This window comes from Protopterus annectens, chromosome 3.part1, assembly GCF_019279795.1.
Source record: "Protopterus annectens isolate FY-2018-M chromosome 3.part1, PAN1.0, whole genome shotgun sequence".
NCBI classification, from domain to species: Eukaryota; Metazoa; Chordata; order Ceratodontiformes; family Protopteridae; genus Protopterus; species Protopterus annectens.
Window position 1 is genome coordinate 1362938886 of NC_056732.1, and position 18200 is coordinate 1362957085.

At 38.5% G+C, this 18200-nt stretch overlaps 1 protein-coding gene across 12 annotated transcripts in view; it reads left to right on the plus strand.

Moving 5' to 3' along the window:
• PLEC (plectin) overlaps positions 1–18200 on the plus strand; it is a 1553583-nt gene that overhangs the window by 1326929 nt on the left and 208454 nt on the right. For all 12 annotated transcript variants that reach the window (XM_044067397.1, XM_044067398.1, XM_044067399.1 and 9 more), the window contains 2 exons: positions 8359–8474; positions 13127–13233. In XM_044067397.1, coding sequence (XP_043923332.1) covers positions 8359–8474; positions 13127–13233 — 223 coding nt within the window. The remainder of the gene's footprint in view (positions 1–8358; positions 8475–13126; positions 13234–18200) is intronic.

Sequence of the window (18200 nt, forward strand, 5' to 3'; positions counted from 1 at the left end):
TTCATTGTACATGTACATTGTATGTAGTGGGAAATGCAGTGAATGAAATAGGTATTTAGACGTTAGAGCAACTGGTGAAACTTCAGACATCTTACAAACTGTGACCAAACAGCAAGAAGCAGGACCACACCAAAAAGAAGTTTGAAGTTTTTACTCCACCACTGGTACCTCGGCCATTCCTGGCTGAGCTACCAGTGGTGGAGTAAAAAATTCAAACTTCTTTTTTGTGTGGTACTTCTTCTTGATGTTTGGTCACATCTTACAAACTGTATCTAATCCCATATTAAAACAGACAGAAAAAATGACAGTAACTTCCAAGAAAAACACCAACATAACTCAAAGTTCTTCAGGACATCACAGACAACTCCATCAAATTAATAACACCAACGACATTGCCACACAAGTCAGCAAGCACTTCATCCAAAACAGTTGTATCTCTTGTCAAAGACAATGCTGCCTCTACTCCACACCACTTATTCTGCTAAATGACCTCAACATTCTTCTCCTTAAAATATGTCCCTGCTTTAACAATGAAAAGACATCTTCAAAATGTCACGCTTCGCTGCAGATATTCTTCAAAGTGAATACATCAGAATAGCAGCAGATCCACCAGCCTACTCACTTTCCATTCTTATTAATTGTTTCATTGCAGAGCTTTATACTAACTCTCAGGGTGGACCTATATCACACCCCTTCACAAAGGCAGAAATTCAACAGAATTCTCTACCAGCTGCCCTATTACAAAACTTTTTTTTTTTAAATCCTAGAGAAAAGGGTTCACAGAAAGCTCCTCAGGTATCTCACTGCTGACTTTGTCCTCTCACAAACCCATTATAGCTTTCATCCAAGTCAGAGCACCGCAACTGCCCTCCTGCATTTCACCAACACAGTCATCCTAGAATGCAGGTCACTTGGTCTCCTCCATCTTGCTTGTCTTGTCCATATCATTTCACACTTTTTTTTATTCTAAACTACTGATTGGACTCTCCTATGCCTCTTCCAACCTGCTCTGTCCTGGTTCAGTAGTCAGATTCGCATCAGACAGCATGCTGTACACTGCCAACACACCTTCTTAACTTTCCTTCCAGTTCTTGTAGGCATCCCCAAGACTCAGTTCTTGCCCCCTTCTATTCAATATATTTAGAAACAAGCTTCAGTCGGCTGCTAAACAAGCCACCTTCATGTAGTATGCTGATAACGCCAGCCTCCTCTGCACTGCAAGAAGTCATACAAAACTCCAGTCATCCAAGAATCGTGTCCCTATGTTGAATCCATGAAAGCCTGCTCCTAACTCTTAAGGAAGGCAAATAAATGTTATCTACACCAAACAATTCTCTGCCCTCAAACACTCTTTTTAATATTACAGCAGCCACTTACACTACCAAAGAAAATGTAACTGCACAAAACTACTGTGTGTAACATTAGATGAAAATTTGAAATTTCAGCACATGATGTAGCTAGTCATCAAAAAGCTAATGTAACCAGGAAAAACATTGCTCAGTCTTACCTCCTTCCCTCACTCTTTGTCAAACATATTTACAAACTTACAAACCACACGGCAAATAATATTAAAGGCATGTTGCAACAAAGTAGCAACATGTGCTGCAAACCTCTGATGTAGGGCTCACTACAGTCTCGCCTTATAACAATTACACTGGTCAGAACTACCACAACACCTGATCTACACCCAGCTAGTCATTGCCCATAATTTTATCTACAACCATAATAACTGCCAACATCCTTCTGCAGTATTCACCACACACAGAGCCATGCTGTAGTGAAAATCTTGTGGCAACCGTAAAGTCAAACAGTGCTGCAAGAATTACTGTATACACCAGTTATGTCACCAAACCTTGGAACAAGTTGCCACTTCCACTAAAACAGAAAAAATAAAACCCTTCAAACCCAATTAAAACAGCACCTTACTGTCTCCTGGCTATGCTCATGTATACCTCACCAGTATAATGTGCAAGCTTCATTCCTTAGAATTATGCATGTTAAACCCTTACTCTGTAATGTTTGTTTCTTAATGTAGTGTTTTATTAGAACCATATGTATTTAGTTGCTGCTTTTTTTTTTTTTGTAGTGTTTTCTTTAGAAGTTCATATATTAAAGCATTACTGTGTGTATTTTTATTCTTATTGTTTAGGAATTTTCTTTGAGCTTTATCATAACATTATTAAGTGATATATTAAAAAAAAAAAAAGGAGGCAAAAAAGAGCTATGATAGCCTGTGGAATTTTTGGAAAAATGCATTTTGTCATACGGCCTAAAACAACCATTTTCAAACTGCATTATACAGAATGTTTTGTTGCTGTTTATTTGTTTAGGTCTTGCATTTTGCCGACTTTTACTTCCCACACTGCTTTGATCCCCTTTTCTCATTTTTTTTAATTAATTGTAATAGTTTACATCTCAGTAATCACTCCAATGACAAATTGTATTATTTCACCTAATTAAATGTTGAGTACTGACTGCTAAGCAAAAACATTGTTACCATCTAAACAGTTTTATCTCTACTGTACTTAGCTTCCTTTACAGGGCACCTTGGGAGTAAAACAGTAGTATGTTTTTATGTTTGTGGACAGTTGCAAATGGTGTGTGTGTGAAATGGAAGTGCACCAATACCAATAATGGAATACAAGGCATTCAGGCAGCACCCAGCATATCTCTTCTGTAGTTCAGCACTTCTCCTGTGCTGTTTTTTAAGAGTTTGAAGGGGCAAGTGTAATAGTAAAATAATGTTAAAAAAGACATAGCACATTACATGGAACATCACTGTAAAGAGATATAGGATTGGTAAAGACAGTACAACTACGTACTATGATTTTTGTATTGCAAGTGTGACTACAAAGGTAACTAGCATGTCTTCACAGTGTCTGTAAGGTCCCTGTGGTGCTATGGGATGTGAGGGTGGTACTCAGAACGGTTTGAACAGGAAGGAACATTCGGTGAAGGTTGAGGGGGTATCAAGTTACCTGATTTTGTTAGGGTACATTGTTTTCTAAACCATAAACCACTCAAGGTTAGTTTGATTAATAAAGATGAACATTCTCTGAATACTTTGTGTCAAAAACTCCAGATGTTCTTACATACCAAAGCAGATTTTTTTTGTCTCTCTAACTTCTTTGTGATTTATTACACTAAATTCTAACTTGGCAGACAGTTACTTGATCATTCCTTCCCACTTAATCACTTGTGCTTAGAGTCTGAAATGCACTGGAAAAATAGCACACACACACGCCCATTGGCATAATCTGTTTATTTTCTCCTTCTAGTGATAACTCTGATGTCATGGCATTGGGAACTTTTTTAGGTGAGGTGCCCCAAGTGTAAATAAATTTAAATTGCTGCATGTTAACTCTTAGCAGCAAGTATGACATGCGAGTATAATGTTGGAATTGCTTTAGAAATGTTTGGAGTCTTGGACATTTTAACATTGTTGGACATTGTCATCTAGGCTATTTGACTTCTCTACCCTTAGCCTCATTTTGATCAAATTTCCTATTGGCTGTACACTGAAGGTTGTTTTCTGTAACTTCTTATGTCACAATTTGTTTTGCTACAGCAGAGAGAAAAATGTGTTTAGAGCTGTGCAGGGCTAACTTGGGGAGGTGGCCCAGGACCACTGCAGCCTCAGTGCTTCAGATCAGTGTACTTGCTCTGCAGTTGTGCAGTCTTGTAGAGACTATATATTTAACATTTGTTGACTTGAAAAGTCCAAATAGAACAGAGCCTATTTTCAGCGGAGACCCGGGGAGAAATGCTCCAGATGCATGACTTTGGAAAGTGGGAGGAAACCAGAGTTAATGGAGGAAACCCATGCGAATGCAGGGAGGACATGCACACTCCACACAGAAGGCATCCCAGCCAAAAATCGAACTGGAGAACCTCTTACTGTGAGGTGACAATGTCGACCACTGCATCACTGGGACACCCAGCTGTTTTAGTATATATGCTCTGAAACCAGGTATTCTATATAAGAGCCAACAAAGCATGATCGGAATATACAAGACATGTATATCCTTAACCAGCATGTGAAGCAAGATGGCTCCTACAGCCCACCACCTTATAAAGCCAGTAGAACGAATAGCAGAAATATCTGTTCCAAGAGTATGATTTGTGATGGTGGGTTTAGTTAGCTAATTAAGCCAAATTTGTGATGGTGGGTTTAGTTAGCTAATTAAGCCAAATGTAGCCAAGTCAGAGCATTGTAAAGTGCAAACAGTAATTTAAATCCTGAAATCAGAATGATAAATCTTGTTTGGCTTGTCAGAAGACAGTGCAGTGATGTCTGTGAACTGACTTTAAAATATTATGATGAAGACAAAAATGCATTTTTAACATTTTCATCTCTGTTACACTTCAAAATCCAAGGCAATGTATTGTTTTGCCTGTATATTTTAATTGAAGTATTTCCTTTTTTTTTTTTTTCTCTTTTCTCCATGATTTGGTTTTCATGATACACTTTCTCTGACAAATTTGATAAAACCAGCTGTATTTTATGAAACTGAACTGGAAATGCACCTCGTAAAAATTGAACATATCCTTTAGCTGATGTCTGCAAAAGAGTTAAAACTTCTAAAACAGCAAGCAATGCTTAGTTCAGAGTATTTCTTGCTCACTTAGTTTGTAGTGTGGTACAGGGCAAAATTTCATCAGTCAACCCGTATTTTGACTTCTGGACAGAACAAGTTAGCTCTTGGCTGACAGAATATGCTGACAGTAGTCTAATGATTATCATATTGATCAGAAAAAAGCAATGGAGTTTACAATGAAGATGGTCTGTAACAGGGTTTGCTGCACTTTTGGTGGTGTAGCTCTGTGCCCTTCTGCATGAGTTTTTCCAAGTTCCTGATTCATTTGTTCAAAGGGGTGGAAAAATATTCTTTGTACACTCCATTTGATACCAAAATCATAACCTCTCTCCTTTAGGAAGGCTGGCATGTGGATTTTTGAGTTGATAGGTTTGGGGGTGATAGCAAGGGGTCGATACACTGAACCTCACTCTGTCCAAATCAGAAATGATTGCACCTCTAGAGAACTGTGTATACGTCATCTCCCAGGGGACTGTGGCTTATTCAAGATGTGACGGTGTATTTTTTTCTTGTAATGAAAGTAGAAGGAAAGCTCTAGGGATGTCCAGACTGTCAGTGGTGGGGCGTGAGGGGTAAGTGGTGATTTGGTTCTTATGGTTGCATTTGTTTTCTGTAATGTAAAAATGAGCCTAAGTTGGTGTAGAGCTATATTATTTCAGTGGCTGGAGAGCTGTATAGTAAAACAAAGGAATTTATGAAAGTCTTGGGGCCTGGGTGATATTTTGCAGATAGTGTGGCCTTTTCTGAAGTCTTCTTCTCTCTCATTTTTGTGGAGTAAGAGAGAAGAGATGAAATCAAGGCAGGAATAAATAGATAAATTGATTTAGTAAGTAAGTAGACAATATTGAATGCTGCATAAGTGAGTGGAGTGTAAGGAGTTATACAGGGAAAATGCTGCATAAGTGAGTGGAGTGTAAGGAGTTATACAGGGGAAATTATTTTATATAATGGAAAGCATAGTAGTAGGCAGGGGCAAACGTAGTAGGAAATGGGAAAATGGGGAGCATTCTGTTTGCGCTGCAAGTGAGATACTGATGCCCACTACCATACACTCATCCCGTTGTCCCTGCATCTCCTGTTGCTTACTTTTATCCTTTAGTATCACTCATCCTACCTAACTACCTGTATCGTTGTCTCACGCCAAGCACCATCACTGTGCAAGTCTGATCATGAGCATCAGTTAGCCAATCTGTGGCTGATTGCCTTAGCATCAGTGTTCTGTTTGTGCTTTTGTTCCACATTCCATCCTATTTTTCCTTGTGTAAGAAGAAAGGAATTGGTGGTTTGCATGTGTCTTCCAAAATTCATATAGTTTGGAGTTCAAACACCTTGTGTGTGCTAATAATGTCACATCTACGCATAGTGTATGCGTAGTCTGGTCAAAATTATTCTTGAGGAAAAGTTTGTATGTGACAAATGTAGACATGTATGAACAAATTTCAAGCATTATAACAAAGTTCCACTTGTATGACATTTTTGTAGAGCTATACTTTTGATATTGAAACTCATTTTCTATATGGTATGGTGATATGCAAAGTGGAGTACAATAAGTGATATAAACCACTAGTAATGTATGTAGCGAGTATAAAAATGCTAGTTCTCGAGTAAATTGTCTGTTCTCAAATATGTTCCATAAGAAGTCTTTTATGTACTGTTGGAATTTCACCATTTCAGGAATGTGCTTTGTTGTGTGTTATACTCATCCATTCTCAGTGTCCACTGACCAGTTGAAGGTCATGGAAAGCTGGAGTCTATGCCAGCAGCAATGGATAAAATACAGGAAGCTTATTCTGGATGGAATGTTAGTCCATAGCAGGACGTATGCTTCATGTATACCTGAGCAGTTACCGACTGTTTTGAGCAACACCAGTTTCACATTCCCATATGCCTTTTGGCTGTGGGAGTAAACAAAGGTACCAGCAAAAAAAAAAAAAAAAAAAATTACACGACAGCATGTAAAGAACCCCAACTTAAAACCAAATCAGAAAACCAAACACTGTTAAGCAGTGTCACTCACTGTTGTAAGTACTGTGCTGACATGCTTGTTTTAGCTATTTAATTATTTTTGCATTACATACAGAATGCTGTATCATGCATGGACACAATTAAAATGTACCCCCAAAAGGTGTTACATAATGCAGAGCTCACCGTAGGCTCATCCACACTTTATTAGCTTTCCCCCCACCATGGCCAGACTGCACATAACTAAGGTACACATATGTTCTACTGTACCAACAAGGTATGAGCTGAAGCCAAGTGGCAAACATGCTTCTACATTACAACAGAACAAGTATGGTTTCTGCCCCAGATGTGTGATCTCCTTCAGCTTTGGTACTTGAGGATTATACTGACCTGAAAGTTCACCCCGTCGAACCTTTCAGCCCCTTTGCTTGTTTCCCCTACTCCGTTGGTTTCTCCGTCCCCCACCTCACCATGTGACTATCTCCCCTATCCAGTGGGGCTTGTCTTTTGGTGTTTTATGTTAAGGAAGGCAGCTATGGGGAGATGGGGTGGATGGGCAGCAAACAAGGTGATATGATAGCAGATGCAGCAGCAAAAATTGCTATCAGGCCTTCCCCTGTCAGTCAGACCCACGTGTCCCCCTTCCCCAGGTATCCCATAGTCAGGGAGAGACAGGGCCAGAGAGGGTATCATGCAAGTAGTCTTAGTGGTGCTTTTGTGCTCTTAGCAGCATCCCAGCAAAGCTGGAGTATTTGTTATGGCTTTAACCTCTCCACTGCACAGGGTACAATCTGTATTACCTCCCATGAACCCGTGATGAGGCATGCTGTATTCCTGGCTTGCTGGCTGAACATTTACATGAGATGCCCTTTGTAATTTCACCCCCTCCTTGAAAGAATTGTGACACTGGACAGTCCCAATCTATTCATCCCCAAGGAAAGGTATGTTTGTCATCCCTGTATCATGTCCAGTAAATGCCTAAACTGATAATTGACCTTAAGTCATCCAGGATATAGTCAGGGCTATATTCCTTTATGTCAATAGAACTGGTTTACCCTACTTGATCATATGCATATAGATGTACATGTGAAGATCACTGCTCATGATAAAAGTATTTTTGTATGAGATAGGTACTTTTTTGTTTGGTGCCATCCTTTTAGGGTTGAAAAAAAAATCAAATATCTTGTTACTTTAGCCAAGAATCAATGCATTCACAGGAGAGTGTATAAATCGGCCTAAGGAGAAACTGAAGACACATTGTTGCTATAAAAATGCCAGATACCTGCATTTCAAGGTGTTTATACAAGTACCACCTCAGAGTAAATAGGGATACATTTTGCCAGTTTTCCTTGAATTTAAATGGGGAGCACAGCAGGGTTGAGCTTCGTGAACAGTTAATGAGAGTTTGCTTTGGTTGCCTGTTTCAGTGGTTGTGTACTCAAGATAAGGCAAGTATATTAAAAATATGGTGTAAAAGCTCTGTGAATACTTGTGCTCACATGGTCATGTTCAGTCCTGTGTTTGGTATTGTGCTTTCTGTTGCTTCTGTTAGAATTAAGTCAGTGATGTGTGGTATCCTTGCAGATCCCCTTGGTATTGTGTACAATTATCTATTCAGATCATGTGACATGAATCCTGATCTTTAGTACATGCTGAGCTATTAGGTCAGTCATGTGACTGAATGACATTCCCTTATAGTGAAGGGATAAACTCTTTGTTTTGTGCTTTAATACTATTCTTTTGTTATTTCAGAATTGATGTATGCTGCAGTCTTATATATTCTCTTTTATTCCTCTAGACCAATGTATATTGATATGAAGAAGGTTTACAGGCAGTCCAACTTGGAAAACCTGGATCAGGCTTTCACCGTGGCAGAAAGGGAACTTGGCGTTGACCGCCTTCTTGACCCTGAAGGTAAACTGCATGAAGCACTTTCTAGAACAAGTGATATTTTAGGTTTATACAGATTATATCAGAAATACATTAAATGACTCTGGAGTGTAAATGCAAATCAAAAAGAGAAAATATAGTGTGTTCGGATCTTTGATATTTTTGCTGAACATAATATTAATGCAAGGAAGTTGAACCGTTTGCTGTGTAGGGGCTGATACTTTTCAAGTCCAAGTTTTCTGCTGTATAGCCCAGCACATTAAATCATTGTACTTTATTGCTTCCTGCTGGCAGACCCCTACATTTATGTGCCTCATAGGAGATGCCCACCTAGTCGAAGGAGCTCACTGAGGGAGGGAATTTCCATAGATGGGTTGAAAACTAGTAGAAAACAAGGAAATACAACACTTTTTAGGATTTTGTGGTCTAAAAAGTCTCTAGCGGAGTTCTGTACAGGTTAAGTAAAATCTTTCTAGAATATTTACCTGGGATTTGTGAGAGGGAATGGAAAACGTTCACTCTCTTCATGGCTAAATAATATCAAAACTGGTGAAGTCAGGAAAAAAAAACTGCTACTTATCTGTAAAAAAACAGTCCTACTATTCCACTGTCCTAGTGGTTTTAGCCCTAACTGTACCACTGATATCCACATTTAGAGTATTGGCCATGGGGACAGGCATATCAAAAGGCTAACTTTGCTTCCTAAGGGAGAAGATAATAGATATACAAGACCAACTGGAAAACTAGTGCAGCTGAAATTCATCACCACATACTAAAGGTTATGTATGCCGGAGTTTCCTCTGGGGGGGGGGGGGGGTTATTTTATTTTGCTGCTTTTATTCCCTCATTCCCTTATTCCACTAACTTTCCAGGACCTTTTCTGTCCTCCAAGCTTGTATCTACCATCACAATATTTATTTGGTCTCTCTTCATGGCAAGTCCCTGAGGTAGAATGCCATCTGGGGGTGTGGTTTTCTTGGTGAATTGCAGGGGCCTTAAATAAGTGAGTAAGTCTGAAAGAGCAAAAGAAGTCTACCTTCATTTCATAACATAGTAGTTTGAGCTTTCCTAGGTGAAGGAAACTCGTATATAGAGTTTACAAGACTGAATCCAAATCCCTTCCCCCCTTTCACGGAATGTCTCTCTTCCACCCGACCAAATGGCTCTAACAGGGTCTGTCTTAAATGAAACATTGTCCTCTATCAGGGGAAGGAGAGTGATTGGTTTCCAGGTTATTCCTGGTATCAGAAAAGATAGACCCTGAAGACCCATTTTAGACAAGTCCAGACTACACAATTTCTGTTTATAAAAAATGAACCTGCTAAAAACACAAATAACTTATAACAAGGTAAGTGCTTTCATTCTACGCACACAACTTCTTCAGACAATTCTGTGTAGAATGAAAGCGCTTACATTGTTATAAGTTATTAAAGTTATTTGTGGTTTTATCCGGTTCATATTTTATTATTTTTTCATCTGCGAGTTCTTGTGGTCTTTTGATATTTTAATTTTCTATTTATGCACAAGTTTATTATGCTTACTGTTCATGGTCTCATAAGTAAGTAAGCATCTTTTATGTCCATTCTTCATTTTCAAGGAACACAGAAAATATCCCGTATTTGTGGAAGGAGTAGAGCACTTCCAGTTCATTTCCTTTCGCTTCCGGCTGTCCACTGCTGCAAGTGCATTTGTAATGTGCTTTACTCCATTTTTTTGCCTACATCAGGGTCAGAATCATTTAAACCCTTTTATTCCTGGATGACCCTCTAATTCAAGTAAAGTCCTAGGAAGAATTGATCGGGGATTGAAACACTGCATTTATTGCTTCACCAACCTGAGCATGTCCCTGAACTATTAGAAGTGAAGTTTCACTCCCTTCCATCCTGGGTCTCATCCCGGACACCGATGTGCAGACTAGTTTTGCCCCCCCCCCCAAAAAAAGATTGCAGTGCACAGTTTATTTCATCCTATAAATACAGGATGTCTTTTGAGAGTATCTCAGTAGATCCGAGTAGATACAGATCCAGTCCTCAGGGATGGAAGCAGAACTTGGAGGACTTCCAGAAATCCATTATACTTTGTAGCACCCTGGAAACGAACTTGCTTGCTTCCTCAGAGAATTCACTAGAGCAAATTATTCTCCGCTAGAGACCCTTGCAGGAGACCCCCAGCAGTGGATGCATTTTCAATCCCTTTGAACAAAAGGTTTTCTTTGATCCTTTCCTCCATTACCCACCAATTCTTAGAGTGGCACTTCCTGTGGTACAGCATTTGATTTTCTTAGGCCTCACTTGCCTCCTGTGTGACCTTGATTGAGTCCCTTAACTAGACATTGCTTCCAGGTCACCCCTGAAGATGGACTGTGTGTTCAGTGGCCCTACCTGGCTAACAAATAGGAGTATTATTGTTATTTTTATTATTATTATTGCTAATTATATGCACAAGGAGCTACAGGATGTTTTTGTGTACTTAGGTTTCCTCCCATAGTGCTTACTGTTTTCTCTGTAATATGGCTTTTGCCCATGTGGCCTAAATAATTGCCAAAAATGGTATCCATTTACCAAATGATTAACATTTAAATGCAAGTTTGATGAGGTAGAGTGTATATTCTGATTTTAGAGCAAACACTCGAGAGGAGATTGACCTTTCAGAAAACAACAGTAAAAGTGATAATTAAAAATATTTGAAGTTTCTGTAGAAGTGTAATGACCGAGTAACCGTAAAACAGATAAGTTTACAAACTGCGTTAGTGGTGTTCTTTCTTAAAGAACCCCTGACTAATATTATACGGGGATCTGTGAAATGTAAGCTTGATGTATGCTCATGTAATGTTTCATTTGATTCTAATACATCACTCCCATCGGTGTTGACTTCATTGCTGACAATTACTCAAAAAGTGAAATGCTGACCAGGGGGCTGAAATTACGAATACACATTTGTTTTATGATTTCACTCTTGTGTTGATTACATAGTTTGTATGCAAACAAATGTTAATACTTTAATACTATTAACAAAATTATGTTGGAGGCAAATCTTTCTGGGCACATTGTCAAGAGAATAAAGAAATGAGATGGAAAGTTACAGTGAAACCATGAAGCACCAGTTGAACTCACACATTTCCTCCCAATTTTCAGAGGTATCTACACACTATTGTTGAGTAAGTCAAACTGTAAATTATCCTGTTAATTACCAGATTCATACTCACTCTGAGATAAAACGTAGAGGAGTATATTTGAAGTATGTGACAATCTTGCTAGTTAGATGATGAAACATGAGAGCTTGTACGAGTCTATAAAATTGAAACTCAGTTAAATAACTTGTAAATGCAATCATACAAGTAATCTTTAGTAGGTCACAAGGAGCAGTTGTCCCTCAAGACCACATAGCATAATTAAAAATAATTATGTGTATAACCAGGGCCATTTGCCTTTAATTGAAATAAAAATGTCTGGCTCCTTTCACTTATCTCATATTAGACCACTAATTAACCATAATTCCACATGTAAGCTGGATCATTTTCCCCTTAATTAAAAAAAGTTGGATCCTGTATCTTATCTTAGCCCACATCCTAGCATTAACAGTAACAGTGATTTTTCATATAACCAGAGTCATTTCCCCCAACTTTACAAAAAAAATGTTGGATTCTGTATCCCAAACATACTGTCAATGTTAAATGTAATTACAATAAGCAGTTTTAGGTATTGCAGCCTGCTTACATATATGAAAATGTTATGAGAATAGCTAATTGTAGTTTTTTATTGGTTTGTTTGCTGCCAATGAATGAGCCTAAAGTTACATAAATTGTAAAAATTTGTAACTGTTTCCATTGACACAGAGGGATAAAACCTGGACTGTGACCATGTTTTAGATGGTGGCTTGGACACCTTTAGGGCCTGGTTTGGGGAGGAATATTGAGGCTGTACCTGCTTTCCTGCCTTTCATTGGAGGGGGGACAGGGGAATATAATGGTGAAGACAAGCCATTTCCTGTAGTCATGCTGAAAATTGGACAATATGTGGGTAGGAGATGGGAGGCAGTGCTGCTCTAAGGAGGGGGAAGAGGACTCCTAAATCAAACTTCTTAGAATGCAGTGACCTGTAAGCAGAACACTGGTATGTAAGGGTAAGGGCTTTCATATTTCTTGACTTTAATGACAGAACCGGCCTAGTGTGATTTCAGTCCACTGCCCTGTTGCCAAGACATAGTACAGGCCTCACATTTCTGTCTGAAGATTACCCCCTACCACACCTAAAGCTGCACAGATTGGGGGGAGGGGGATTGCTTGTTTTACCTTTACTGTCATCCAGTTTTGTGTGTTTCCAACAGAAGGTAAACTGTAATGAGACATGAGTAACCATGGGCAAATGTCAATGCAGAACAGCTCTGAACAAAACAGCAGTGAGAGTGAATGGGTATCCGTCTTAGCAACAGAAAGTGTATTGATATCTGTAATTGTCTGCATGACATTAGTAGTAATAGACACTGTGCACGTTTGTTGTGAACTACAAGCATTTTTTCAATAGTTTAACAAATGGCTGAAACATTGTGATAGCTGTTACTGTCAGTCTTAAATAAGATGTATATATTTGATGCTGTTCTGAAGTATTTTAAGTTTACATGTGCATTTGCACGTTTGTTGTTGTTTTCATTGCCTGTTCTGTCCTCCTGTGTTTTAGATGTTGATGTACCAAATCCTGATGAAAAGTCCATCATTACCTATGTCTCATCACTATATGATGCCATGCCAAGAGTGCCTGCTGTACAAACTAGTGTACAACTTAATGTAAGCAGCTTTATCTTTAATAATCATTTCTGCTTCATTTGTGTTTCATAGTTTAGATGTAATCACAGTATCGTGCATGTTTTACAGTTCTTATAAGAGACTTGGCCACTAGGGAGGCAGTAGAAGAGAAAATTGGCAGCTGTAGTGTACATAGTCACTTGCTAACAGATGCACCTGTTTCATTGCCCTGTACCCAACAAATGTAAAGTAAATCCTAGTAAACACCTGCATTGTAGACTTGATTATCTGTGGTTTTGAGTAGTGCCAGATTTAGCCATCTAGTAGGAGGACCTTTTATAACTAGTAAACTCCAATGGGATCTGTCACAGTACTGAGTAATTGTAGCTCAGATAGTCCATATAAGATGCAGTCCACATGCACAAGCACTTGCAACAAACATGCAGGTATTAGAAGCATGCGTACATTATGATGGTAGCTCAAATCATTGAAATGACTCTAAGATTGAAAAATGACATTTTGTCTGAATTTTTGCATTCGGAATGTTGTAATATTAAGTTGTGGACACAGGAGGCTTGCCCTTACTGCATTGTCCTAAATGAAACAAAATCTGGGCAGTTAAGATTTTGTTCTCTGTCTGAATCCATTTTGCTAACTCAGTGTGAAGTACTATGTTATAATAGTGTACTTACATTCATTCACTGATTAGTCTGCTCAAGAATGTGCATAAATCTATGGAATGGTGTATACTCAGAAGTAGGAGTATTAGAGTATGTATTGATGTATATGTATTTTCCGATTAATACTTTTAGTTGTTCCAATTTCAGTTGGTTGTCATCAAGACCTGATGCAGAGAGATTCCCCTCCCAGAATCCTGTTGAATTTGCTTAACCCACTGTCTGGACAGGAACTATAATGCTGGAAATGTGGCCATGTGACCCAGTTGGGGAACATGCTATTCACTTCTACATTGTGTGTGTGACACTGTAAGCTTGTGGTCTGTGTGCACGTGCACCAAAACAGTGTCTGTAAAACAGTTTAGGACATGCTTACTGTTTGATGGTGGATGTAGCACAGTGGGCCTAGTTCCTTAAGTGGAAGAACGGAAGCCATTCCAGCAGTCAGCCATCTCTGAATTAGGTGAGCAGTTTTTGACCAGATGACACAAACCTCCATTTTTCTTTACAATGACTGTTTGTACAGACTTCACTGAAAGCAAGTCCTACATTCAGGTAAATGGATGTCTGGAAGCAGTATGGAAGAATGTTCACAACCAAACCCAGAGATGTATGTAGTCTTCAGGAGACTGAGTTTGGACTTGCATAAGTTTTTTGTAGCAGTACCTCCCTACCTGTATAAACAGATATAAAATGAGGTAGTGTTACGTGTTTCTGACAGAATTTGTTCTGCTTTTTTTAACCATCAGAAGAGGTTAGCGTTGTACTTCAGGTATAATTAAAAATGTAGATTATTTGAAATTAGCTGCACAAAACTTAAGATGATTTATTACTGTTTAATGTTTGCCAGTGCGTTGTCATTTGTTTAAATATATGATTCTACTGATAGTTGTAGTATTTGTACAACATATTTTCTACCACTGTTTTAGTTTAGTTTTGTATTGAACAACTTTGCCATTTATATTTTCTATGCAGCCATTAGTGGTAGAGCGAAACTAGATTTCAGTTACTGTAAACTCCTCAAGTTAGAGATTAGGTCTTCTGAAGGGTCCCCAATTTCTAAAAACTCTTCAGCATTTTGTTTAAATTTTTTTTACTTCATTACTTATTTTAGTTAATATTACTTTTGTAGGTGATGTAATTCACTTGTTCTTTATCCTCTCCCGCATGCAGTTATTCTTAAGATACAACTGGGACCTTTAAGAGCCCAACCTAATAGCTCAATGAATTACTTTATAATTCAACAGTGTTCATCCCATTTGTCTAGAAGAGCTGTACAGGATAATCCATGGGAGAACTTATGCCATCACCTCTTGTTATTGAAATTCTAGTTTGTGTATAGTAATGATTTAATTCTGCATACAGTTCCATCACAAAAGCAACTTCTCAAACGACTGTTCAGGCCATAGTGTGTGTGTATTACCTAAGGCGGGCAGTTTGATAACTTGTTTGTAGGCTGAGTTCAGATCTATTGCATGGCATCTAGTGTAGCTAGTCAGTGTGAAGGTGAGTTGCTAAGTTATTTTGTAGTAGGCAAGCATACCTGAAGATGAGTCAGCTTAGAGTTTATATTATAGTAAACCCAACACTGGGCTACTAATCTGACTTTTTGTAAAAACTTGTTGAGAAGAATTGACCTTGCTGCTATTTATTGAAGCTAGGTTGATTGGACCAATGCACCATTTTCCCTACAGCTGGTTACATAGTAAAATTTTAAAGTACTAATTTTTGCACAAATAGTAACTAATTAAGCAATAGTCCATGACCGGCTGTGGGTAAATCCTGATTATACCCACATCTAGTCATGGATTATTCCAACCACCTACAGCTACTTTTCCCCATTTTTGCACATGCTAACCACTTGGTGATGTAAACCTTTGCTCTAGTGATGTCTACTGTTGAAGTGACCCCCCCCCCCCATGGATTATTGCTATTATATGATGACCTTATTTAAGAAAGAAATTGCTTACCTTTCTTAAATAATATCATTGTGTAATGGCACTGTACTGCTCATTTGCATTTTCCCTCGTTTACTGACGTACTGAGCATGCGTATGCGATTTGCGTTCCCAAGCTTGCAGAATACATCAGTATAGTGCAGGAGAAGCAGTGGAGAAAAGAAAATCTCTGTTGCTGTTTTTTGTGATGAAATACAAGGGAAATCAGGTATGTTTCTGATTCTTTAGTTCTGCAAGAGCATACCTGATTTTTTTCTTGTGTATTTTGCTGTGTTCCTCAGTATACAAGTCTGGCCATTCAATGGTACTTCAGCAGCTGGACTTTTTCTGTTGGTACAGTGGATATAAAAAGTGTACAGACCCCTGTTAAAATGCCAGGTTTTTGAGATATAAAAAAAGACCGCAATAAATTATTTCAAAAATTTTCCTACCTTTAATGTGACTTATAACCTGTACAATTTAATTGAAAAGCAAACAAATCTGTTAGGGGAAAAATATAAAAATTAAACATACAATAAGCTGGATGCATAAGTGTGCACACCCTTAAAGTAATACTTTGTTGAAGCATCTTTTGATTTAATTACAGCAGTGAGTCTTCTTGGGTAGGAGTCTGTCAGCATGGCACGTCTTGACTTGGCAATATTTGCCCACTCTTCCTTGCAAAAGCACTCCAAATCTGTCAGATTGTGAGGGCATCTCTTGTGCACAGCCCTCTTCAGGTCACCCCACAGATTTTCTATTGGATTTGTGTCTGGGCTCTGGCTGGGCCATTCCAAAACTTTAATTTTCTTCTGGTGAAGCCATTCTTTTGTTGATTTGGATGAATGCTTGGGGTCATTGTCGTTGAAAGGTGAAATTCCTCTTCAGCTTTCTAGCAGATGTCTGAAGGTTTTGGGCCAAAAGTGACTGGTATTTGGAACTGTTCGTAATTCCCTCCACCTTGACTAAAGCCCCAGTTCCAGCTGAAGAAAAGCACCCCCAAAGCATGAAAAGCATAACTGCCACCACTGTACTTCACCGTGAGGATGATGTTCTTTTGGTGATGCAAAGTGTTTTTGTGCCAAATGTACCTTTTGGAATTCTGGCCAAAAAAGTTCAACCGTCTCATCAGACCATAACACATTTTCCCATATGCTTTTGGGAGACTTGATGTATTGTTTTGCAAATTTTAGCAGGGCCTGGATGTTTTTCTGTGTAAGAAAAGACTTCCGTCTTGCAACCCTACCCCATAGTCCAAACATATGGAGAATATGGGAGATTGTTGTCGCATGTAGTACACAACCAGTACTTGCCAGAAATCCCTGCAGCTCCTTCAGTGTTGCTATAGGTGTCTTGGCAGCCTCCCTGACCAGTTTTTGTCTCGTCTTTTCATCAATTTTGAAGGGACGTCTAGTTGTTTGCAACATCACTGTTGTCCCATATTTTCTCCACTTTTTGATGACTGTCTTTACTGTGTTCCATGGTATATCCAATGTTGTGGAATTTTTTTGTATCCTTCTCCTAGCTAATACCTTTCAACAGTGAGATCCCTATGATGCTCTGTAAGCTCTCTGCAAACCATGACTTTTTGCTGTAGCAGGCAACTGAGTAAATGTCAGGAAAATTCTCTTAGGACAGCTGAACTTTATTTGGGGTTAATCAGAGTCTCTTTAATTGATGGCAGCTGTGTACCCAAGAAGACTGAATGCTGTAATTAAATCAAAAGGTGCTTCAGCAAAGTATTAGTTTAAGGGTGTGTGCACACTTATGTAACCAGCTTATTGTACGTTTTTATTTTTTATATTTTTTTCCCCTAACAGATTTGTTTTTCAATTGAATTGTACAGGTTATAGGTCACATTAAAGGTGGGAAAAGTTTTGAAATGATTTATTGTGGTCTCATTTTTTTTTATATCACAAAAACCTGGCATTTTAACAGGGGTGTGTACACTTTTTTTATCCACTGTATATGGTCAAGTCACAACTTGCTTGTCTTTGAATACTAATTAGTAATTGTATAATTACTGTTATAAGTGCCACATTGTATACCATTGTACAGAAAATAGTAATCTGACAATATATGACTTTGAAGGTGGCATTAGGAAGGCAACCAGATGAGGTACGATATCTGATTTAGAAGTAATCCCAGTGGTTATCATTTTATGTACGTATTTGTGGATTTCATGTACAGAATATGGTCCCTTAACCTGGGGTAGATTTCGTCCAAAGACATATTCTGAAAATGTGTTAATGGCATGTCCTCCACTGCTTTTCTCGTGCTTAAAAAGGTCTAGTCTACAGTGTTAGAATTTTGGCATTAATGCTAGTTATGAGTCCCTTTTCAGATCTGTTATGAGTACTAATATGCTTTGTACATTCAAAGGATCCCGAATAACT